Source organism: Gambusia affinis, linkage group LG23, assembly GCF_019740435.1.
Source record: "Gambusia affinis linkage group LG23, SWU_Gaff_1.0, whole genome shotgun sequence".
NCBI lineage: Eukaryota > Metazoa > Chordata > Actinopteri > Cyprinodontiformes > Poeciliidae > Gambusia > Gambusia affinis.
Genome location: NC_057890.1, coordinates 17,130,962 through 17,141,193, shown reverse-complemented (window position 1 = coordinate 17,141,193; position 10,232 = coordinate 17,130,962). Strand labels below are relative to the sequence as shown.

At 35.6% G+C, this 10,232-nt stretch overlaps 1 protein-coding gene across 1 annotated transcript; it reads left to right on the top strand.

Moving 5' to 3' along the window:
* The first annotated feature begins 581 nt into the window (after positions 1-581).
* LOC122826520 (tetraspanin-8-like) lies at positions 582-8,838 on the top strand. Its single transcript, XM_044108491.1, has 9 exons — positions 582-764; positions 2,351-2,416; positions 2,486-2,602; positions 2,841-2,915; positions 3,518-3,613; positions 5,617-5,745; positions 5,832-5,864; positions 5,948-6,031; positions 8,118-8,838. The coding sequence occupies exons 1-9, from the start codon at positions 705-707 to the stop codon at positions 8,262-8,264; spliced, it is 807 nt and encodes a 268-aa protein (XP_043964426.1). The 5' UTR covers positions 582-704; the 3' UTR covers positions 8,265-8,838.
* The last annotated feature ends 1,394 nt before the right edge of the window (positions 8,839-10,232 follow it).

Genomic DNA, 10,232 nt, shown 5'->3' with positions numbered 1-10,232 from the left:
AAGTTCTTCTAACAAACCATCATTTAATCCAGGTGGATTAAACCAGGGAGAGACTAAAACATGCAGGAGGCCGGACCTCCAGGACCGACTTTGGGTACCCCTGTTTATATGATTGATAATTTGATCAGTTACTCAGTATTTATACTTTTTTACTTTTACTTGAGTAATTTCTTGCACTGTTACTTTTTGCTTTGATTTGAGTAAAAATATATTGAAGTAGTTCTACTCTTACTTGATTAAAAGTTTTGGGTACTCTGCCCACCTCTGACATTAAACAACCCTAATTAAAATAATTAACTTTTTAAAATAGTTTTTAAGTAAAATTCCTATTTTAAAACAGACCAAGCAACACTTTAAGGTATTTTTACTGCTTTCTAGGACTGAAAATGACGCAGGAAAGAAACTACTCCTCCTTTTAAACTGTCGATGGCATAATTTTGTTAGTTCCCGACACTCATAGCTCTTCATGTCGGGAATTTTCCACTCCTTTTCCCGGAGAACGTCTGTAGCTTCAGCAGCACCCGGAAGTGGTAAGGCTTAACTCCGGATAGGTGACCGGAAGCCCCGCCCCCTCCTTATATAAACCAAATTTAGACTTGTTGCTCCTACTTTTGTCGTCTCTGTTACTCGGTCGGGGTTCTCTAGAACTCCCAAGTTCGCAGTTGAAGAAAGTTTCTTTTTCGGTGCCGTTTTTAGCCGCAGGCATGGCCCAGATAAACAGCTGCCTCAAGTGGACCTTCCTCGTGTTCAACTTGTTATTCGCGGTAAGTTGGGATGTTTTAAGAAGATCTAGAACCTTTCAGAATTTAAAGTGCGTAGTTAAAACTAGTGGGTTAACGCCTTTTATTCTAGTTTAACAAATGCCAATAACCAGCTTATCCATTTAAAAACTGTCGTATTTAGAGTTTGCGGCTAAACAAAGTGTATTTGATGCTAATAATTTATTCATAAACTAATATATGGTCCTCACTTTTAATTTATTCATGTGGTGATGACTGAAGTTTCAGTTTTGTATGTAAATTAGGACCATAAATCGGTTCCGGTTCAAAATGTAAATGGTAATCTGATTATTATTATTACTGAATACAGATTCGTTTTACAGTTTGTGATTTGTTAACGCTTTTAAAAAAATTAAAGTTCAACTTTTTTTTCTCATTTTTGTCCACTGACAAAATTTTAACTGTTATATGGCTTCTAAATGTTTTTTAACACTAAAGCTTATAAAACAATCAAAATAATGATACAAAGCACAAACTGCTCAAACAAAACACAAGATGTTAAACTACACTTTAAAAATGTTTTGAGTAGATGAAACTCTTCATAAATGAAACCTCCCATGACTGTAGAATCATCCATTTCTGTATTGCATTATTATTTTTCAGTAAGACAATGAATAGTTCACTGCCATAAACAATTTGAATGCATTTGCCCTTTTTTATTTTCATAAAACCTGCAGAGCACTTCTTCACTGTAAAATATTTCAACTGTATTTTGTTTCTTTTTGTTTTGTACTAAAGCTAAAAAAGTGTGAAATAAACTAACTTTAACTTTAATTTTTAAACTTTCCCATCTATTACAATGTTTGCTCAGGGCAGGACATATTCAGGCGTCTGCCGCACACTTCAGTTTTGCATTTAAACCTGCTTTTCTTGTTCAGGGAAATAGTTGCATGCTTTGTAAGGTAAACTGTGGAGTTGCAAGTTGGATATTTCAAAGCATTTTAGTTTCTAAGCTAACAAATCAGCTCAAAGTAAAAAAAAAACAACAAAAAAACACCTTTATAGTGATATTTAGCATGTTTATTTGTATGTATGTCAGAGTTTGAGCTTAAGAAGGATGTTGAAGTGAGATGTGGGGAAGATAGTTTTATGAGGGAATAAATTTGATCCAGAGAAAATCATAAGAGGTTAATCAATTTCTATTTTTCACTTTTGGTTATGACACCACAAATTTAAATGCTATTATTTTTAAATCCAAGTCACTGCGAAAGTGCGCTTATTTTTGGCATCTACTGCGTCTCAAATCATCTCCAGTTATCAATATGATTGATAAATCTGGAGGAAAATATCCCACACTGACTCTGGATCATTACAGCAACAGTTTGTGGTCTGAAAAATTATGATTATCATCTAAAAGTAATTAAAACTGGTTATTTCTAAAGCTATTTTCCATCCTCGCTTCAATGCTTAGATTACCTTTGTTCTGTAAAATCTTTATTCTGTTTTTGAAATTTCAGCTTTAGGACATTTAGTAAGCTTATTTTATGTAGCTTTCACATTATAACTAAATGTGTGGTTTGAAGAGTTTTAAAATGAATCTTTGTCTAAAATGAACAAAATGTTTCTTCTAGCTTGTTGGAGCAATCATCCTCTGCTTCGCTGTGGTTTCCCAAGTCCTCACCAGTGAAGATGGCGAGGTAAGCGCTCAGACTTTGTTTATTTAGCTGGAAAAACTCAATTTGAGTTAAAAATCTAAACATATGCAGATGGAGAATCGGACCACTGCAATCATCTGCCTGTACGTCATGGGGGCCATCACCATGCTGCTCGGCCTGCTGGGAGCATACGGTGCTTACAAGGAGCACAAGATCTCTCTGATTCTGGTAAGTGCATTTTCAGATGAATCAGGATGTTGCAAGTTTGGAGTTTCCAGTGATCTCATCTGAGATATTGCATCATGCAGAGATCTCTAATTTGAAACAGAGGTCAAGTGTTTGTGTGACACTATTTTACTGAATCAGGTGTTTAATAACTTAAAAATGACCAGGATGTTTTCATTTGGTTCTCAGGTTAGGTGTTGTTGTGTAATTCTGGTTTGAATTGTTTGTTTTCCTTCTGCAGTTCCTGGTCTGCATGGTCATTGGGTCTTTGGTGATGATCCAATCAGGAATCCCAGGAGCCATTGCTCGTCCTCAGGTAAAATCCCTTCTCCTCCAGCCGGAGCTCCTAACTGGATCGTCACGTTGGTGGAAATAATATTTATGATTTGCGCTCTAGTGTTAGCATAGCTAACGTTTTATTTCGGCACTGCTTATTGAAAACTCAAATTTGTTTTTATTCAGGTTTAATTGTGGAAAAGTAGTTGTTTCCAGACCTAACTTAATTAGAGAAGAATAAAAAAAGTCACATTTGTAAAGATTTTTGTCATAAAATGGAGAAAGTTAGAATATGTTGTTTTTATTTAGTATTTTTGTTGACTTTTAGCCAAGTTAGCTTCTTTTTTAGCTTTTGAGGATATTGTGTAGTTGTGGTGCTTTAGCATTAGCATTGCTAACTTTTTAGCTAGTGATTCCCACCTCTGCTTATTCACACTAAAAACTCACATTTGGTTTTATTTAGATTTAGATGCACATAAATTGTTGCTTTCAGACCTATTTTAATTAGAACAATGTGACACAATGTAACCGTGGCAACACTTTGTTGCCACTGTTGCCATGTGATTTTAAAGAGTCGCATTGTAAAGACTTTTCTATTATAAATTTGTTTCTGCCTCTGAATTAATCTCTGCTGGTTTGCAGGTGGAGGGATTCCTGGAGGAAAGGTTTAGGACCCTTCTGCCTCTCGACACGGCGACGATCCGAGAGAAGAACTTGGTCGACAGCCTGCAGACTCATGTGAGACTCATTCCTCTTTCACATAGAAGACCTGAAGGAGTTTAAGATATTTTAATGGAAGGAATGGAAATGGTTCAAAAACAAGCTGCAGAGACGTCTGACACTTTCAAACTATTTTGTGTTCTTTAAATGTTTCCATTCACCTCTTTTCTCATTTCTGAGTAAATCTGAAACCCACCAGAAAACTACACTGCACATCTAACATCAAAGACTTCAGGTTTTTAAAATGTTCCAGAAAATTCAACAGAATGACCTGCTTCAGTCTCTGTCACCACCTGGTTGTTCAAGCCAACCGTTCAGGGCTTATCGCTCCTGTTGTTCCCCTTTCGGTCGTTATAAAACTTTGTTCTACCTTTCTGCTTTCTGTTTTCCTGAAGGGTGAGTCAGAATCTGGTCACACCCACATTCACTTCGACTGAAAAGAAACCAGAACCAAAAGTTTGATCTGTTTTACTCTCTGTACCTCAGAAGAAAAAAAAGTGTTTTCTCAAGCTTAATTCGTTTGTATTTAAATAATTTCATGCCAATCTTGGCAAAAAGTAATTTTTTTAGTTGGTTCATAAAGATCCAATTTTGTGGAACCAAGAATTCCACAAAAGAAAGATACAAATATTTTATTTATTTTTTGTTATTAGGTTGGAAACTTTTCACATTTTCAGTATATTTTTTTATGAATAGGGTTAAGGTTAGGATTAGGGTTTGACAGCGTACAACCTTAAGTTTATGATAACAAATCTTTAGTAGTATTTTCCACATACTATCAACATGTATCCATCCACTTTATGGTAAAAAAAATATATTTTTATTTATTTTAAAATGTAAAAATAAAAACAAAATGATGGTTCTTTAAACATGAGAACTAATTTTCTTTGAATATTCATCAAAAATGATGAGCAGTCTTTTGTGAAAACATGTAACATTTGTGTCTCTAAAAAGGTTTCATTTGTTTGGACTGAGGCCAGCATGGCTCTTTAAATTATAAACAATAAAAAAATTTTCTCCACTTTAAAACAGCAGAATCTTCAGCGTCAAATATGGCCGACATCTATACTTTTAACCACAACCAGAAAGTTTCACAGTCAGGCGTTCTCTCAAAGTACTGCAGAAATGGTTTTTATCCTCCTGTGGTAAAATGTTGATGTGAAACTAACAAAAGCTACACTCAGCTCCTGCTGATATGCATTGATTAACTGATTATTATTGGTTCAAGCAGCTCAGCCAATGGCAATCTGATTTTAATCAGACGAGTGTGCAAGGGCAAGTTTAGAAGAAACGTTTGCAAAAACTGATAAAGAAAATGGACGCAGTATTTATTTTGGTGCTGCTGTGCATCCAGGAAACTTCCTTTTCAAAACCTCTGATGTTATTTTAGCTTTTGTAGATGCTAATCTGCTGCTCCCAGTTTTAAAAACAACACTTTGTTGCCACAGTTACACATCAAAACTGTCCGAAAGTTACAAAAAAAAGATGCTGGTGGCAGAAAAATCTGTGTTTATAATCTGGATTATTTTAGTAATAAGTTATTCTGACCATTAATCAGGAATGCATTAAAAGATGCAAATAAAAAAATATTAAATTCCCTTTTTGAATAAGGAAATAAATATTTTATTGGTCAAAATGCAATATGTCAACCCTTTAGTGAATTAGAACAAGGTGGAGAGTTTTTTTTGTTTCTTTACAATCAAATGTGTTTTTATCTTAAAAGAGAAATATGTTTTTATTTTTGCACAGTTTTAGCCTAATTACTGCTTTGAGTGTTGTTTCTTTTTCATCAAATGGCCTTTTTTTAAGCTAATGATTAATCAGTTACTAAATTAGTTGATGATTATTTCAATTATTGATTAATTGTGATAAATCCGACAAATCGTTTTAGCAGTAATCTGTATCATTTCAAAGTTTTCCCAGTTAATGTGGATCAGCTCCTGTGGGAAACACCTCGCATGTCCTGCACGGCGGTGGAGGAATGATGGTTTGTTTTGACGCTCCTTCTTCTGTGGTTTCAGTTGCACTGCTGCGGCCTGTTCAGCTACAGAGACTGGAACGAAGACTTCCCGTCCTCCTGCGATTGCCCCTCCATCGAGGATGATGAATCTGCTACATGCACGGTGGTCCCTGGCATCGACCGCTATCCTGTGAGTGTCTGCACTCAGATTTGATCTGATTCACATTTCTATTCGACCTGGAGCCACTTTTGACTTGATGTTTACGTCTCTTCCAGTTTGTGATGCAAAGCAGGTCCATCTACAGTAAGGTGAGTAAACTGGAGCTGATTGACCAACCTGAAGGTGAAACAGGTCAGATAAAGTAACTGCTGCTTCTCCTTTCCACCGGCAGCCATGTGTCCCCATCATAATGTATTACATCCTGCTGGTGGCTGACATCTCACTCGGGATCATCTTCACTCTGGCTGCTCTGGCTGTGAGTTCACCCTTTGTCTCTTTATTAACAATAAAAACACAAAACATCCTGCTAGGGAGCATTCACACCAACCCTGTTTGGTCTGCTTTAATCGAACACTAGTTCATTAGCCTACAAAGTTTGGTTTGTTTGGGTGTCCGCACATCTTTAAAGAATCTTAAAGGGGCAGTATTATGTATTTTCCAGCACAATCAAATAACTGTTACCTTCAGTTGTTTTAGAAATGCTACATATATAATATTTGACTTATGAAAGCTAACTTCTTAATTTAACACTTTGAAATTGGGGCTCTGTCTCTTTAAGAAGCTCAAGCTCTTTCTGAAACTCCGCCTTCAGTAAGTCATCACAACATGGTTCCTCTATTAACACTTTAGCATTGTTACAGCATTGCTCTGAGAAGTAGCTCTTATAATGAGCTCAGCAGTTCCCCCAGTTGTTTGCTAATTGGTGCTGGCTGGTCTGAAGGAGTTGAGTGGGGGAGGAGCTGCGCTTTGAAGGCGGGGATTGGTCCAACCAGGCGTTTTTGCACACTTGACTCCGTTCTGATGCGGATCCAAAAAGTTTAGTTGAAGTGAAATCTGGCGTGATTCAAATGAATATGTGAACGCCAAGCGGACCGGAGACCGCTCCAAAAGCAGGAAGCGGACTGCAGATCGGGGCATTCTGGGTAAATACGACCAAAACGAATACACTAATTTATCGCTAGCAGTTTAGCCTAAAACAAAAGAGAAATCTTCCAACCGCTGAAATCTGATGCCACTCCATTTTTGATTGGATTTCATGAAGAAGAAATTTGTGCTCAGTATCTTCTTTAGAGGTTTTCAAGTTGCTTCCTGTAGTGGTTCTTGCTGCAGCTCCCCCACAGGTGAGGAAGGGAACAGGTTTTTCAAAAAGCTGAAAGTGTAACAAATATTGCACTTTTTGACTACTGGACCATCAGGTGTGAAATCACCCTAAAAGTCATTTTAAATCTCACAAACTACGTCTTTACAACACGATCCCTTACAAATAAGTTAAACAATCACAAGTAGCTCTTAGACTTGAGAAAATAAACTTTAAACGTAGAATTTTAAGTCGCAGATAATTTTAACATATCACTGGAACATTAGAGATATGTTCCAGTCTTCTTTTGAGTTGGCTCATTAATGTAAATAAATAACTCATTAGAGTCTCATCTGAAGGTTAAATTCCTCTCATGGAGACCAGAAATGTAAACAAACTGTTCCGGCTGATAAAATCTGTCTCCTGCCTGCAGTTACTCTCATGCTCAAGGATAATTCACTGTAAAGGAAACATTTGAGATCTATGACGCATCAGGACAGAACAGGTCCTAACAGATCCTACCAGGTCCCTCAGGATTGTTTTTCTAACAAACTGTTCTGTGTTGGCGCCAGGTTCACCCAAAGGAACCTAAATGTATTAAACAAGAGTTAATTTGGAGTAAATAAACTCTTAGATGTACATTTAAGGTCAGAAATATTGCCCCCCTGATGAAATCACACACAAATGATGGAATTTTATTCTACAAAATTTGCATTTTACATGTTTTTGTACTTCCATTTTGTCTCTACTGCTTTGAAAAACAGCCAGGATGCTTTAAAAACCCCATCAAGATATTTTTTTTTTTCGTAATAAACTGAGATTTTTGGAGTCTGAAAATGAGTCCTTTCAAAAATCTCCAGATAAGAATTCACATTCGTTGCACCGTCACCTAGCAACCCCAGCCTGTTACCTGGAAACCTAAGTAGAGTTCCAGCATGTTGAGTCAAGGGGGTGTGGCCAGCTGCAGCTGCTGCTTTGGATTTAAAGTGACAGAGGCCCTAAAACAGCTAAAAGTAGGCAGGACTGAACAAACTAAAATCTCATTAACTAAGAATAATTTTGTGCAAAAAATGTAGTCGACATGATTCGTATAGGCCATAGACCTATCCTAACTTGTTTAAGGAAGCTTAACAGGTCACTTTTAAGAGTTAATTCAGAGTAAATAAACTAACAAATGTTGCCCTATGGTAAAATCATGCAATTTTTCCATGAAAATGATCATAATAAAAACCTTTCATACTTCATCTTCCTCCTCATGGTTCAGATTCTGGGCATGATTCTGTCCTCCATCATGATCCACCAGCTGCGTCATCCCAACAGAACCCCCGTCGTCCTCAGCGTTCCCACCATCTTCATTCCAGGACCACCAAAGTACCAGGAGCTGCAAAACGATCTCCCTCCTCCCTACTGAAGGAGCACTGCCAGATTTCTGTTGTGCTTCAGGATGTTTTTCTTCTTCTGCCGTTTCTCCGACTGCTTCCAAAGTGCCTTTCATTCCTCCAAAAGGGAGAAACTCTCCAGAGATTACTCTGCACCAGCTTTGAAAGTTTTATTTTTAAACCATATTTTACAGTTTTTTATGTTTGGTTTTAATTATTTGGGAGAGTTTTAAGAAAAATGAGATATTTACTTTCATCTGTTTCTAAATCATCATGCAAAAAATGATTTTAACAAGTTTGGTTTACTATCAAGTACTAAAAGTTAGGAGAAAGCCATAAGACATTTTCATCATCAGAGTTCTAACCTAATTTAGTTTTTATATATTAAACCTGTAGATATGTAGCTTTGTGTTTGTTTAACCTAAAGCAACTTCCTTGCACACTTCACACCTTCTAAAGGAGCTGTTTAAATTTTATTTTTAATAACAAAGCTTAAAAGTTGACAATGAATGTTTACAAGCAGGAGTTTGTTTCTGCTTGTTAATCTTTTTACTGTAGATGGATTTCTGTTTGGGCTTAAAGGGAAATAAAACTATAAAAATAAAACAATGTTTGTGGTGTTTACTAATTTAAAAAATCATCGGAGTATACTAAAGCAATTTGCAGCTCTGAAGCATAAATGGTTGTAAAAACAAGACGTTCTCAAAAAACATGGAGTCAAAAATTTGCAAGAAAAAAAAATCCAATTTTGAGATTAATCTCAGAAATTTTCTAGAGAAAACAAGAACCTTCCTGAGTTCTAAAAGTAAATAAAAAAACTAAAGATTTTTTTTAGCTTAATCTCAGACATCTTTGAAAGTTCTGAACTTTTAAAACTCAATTTCTTTTCTTGGAAATCACTGAGCATTTCTGAGCTTTATCTAGCAAATTCTCAACTTTTCAGGTTAAGAATTACCATTGTATTTCTAGAAAATTTCTAATATTAATATCAAAGCTTCTGCGTTTTATCTAGCTTTTTTTTTTTACTTTGAAATTCAGAAATTCTAATTTTTCCTCATTTTAAAATTTGAGCCGTGTTATCAGTGGTTATGGCTAATAGAGCATACAGCACTATGTGTGTGAGCAGATAAAAAATGATAAAGGACACAAAATCACACAAATATTTGAATATTTTTGTACAAATTTAAATAATTCAAACACCAGATGTAAAGTCTTTTTAATGATATGCATGTTCATGGGGAAGTTTTCACAGCTGTTTGACCAAAATCCCATGATCTCTGTGTGTATACGGGTCAAACTTCTCCGTATGTGACTTCCAAACTAGACATTGGGTTTGTTGGTTTTTCAAATCGGGAACAGGGAAACTGCAAATTCTGGTTTCAAATGTTCTCCAACATCCAGAGGAAGAAGCAGCCTGTTTTGAGATTAATAAATAAATCTGGGTCTGTTTCTGTAACCAAAGTATGAGTTGTTGCTATTAGGTAAACATTATAAACATTGAAAACTATTTGATAATGAGTGATATTAAAGTTTGGCAAAAATTGTTTTATAACGCAAACATTTTTAAGAAAAATATTGAAACAGCTGAAAACCAGTGATTTATTTACTTAAAGCGCCATCTAGTGGACAGAAGACTCAAAAGAGCGCCAAGAGGCCTTTTCTGAACCAAACATTACTGAAAAATATAGCTATTTTTCAGTAAAAATATCTTTATTTTATGTAAAAGATCAGGTATTTTAAAGAAAAACATAGTTATGGTATGTCATAATCATGAGCTACATTAAACAATTTTGTTCTTGCTGAAATGGGTTTCCATATAAACTATATTCGGAGTTAGTTCATGTTTACATCCAAAAACAGAAGTGCAAAAATATTCGCCAGACAGACTGTGAGATATGATTTCTCCTTATCTGCACTTATTATAACTGCAACTCACTCGGACAACATAAACTTAATTTATTCTTTACTAAAACAATTATTGCCAATTGATAAAAATAGAC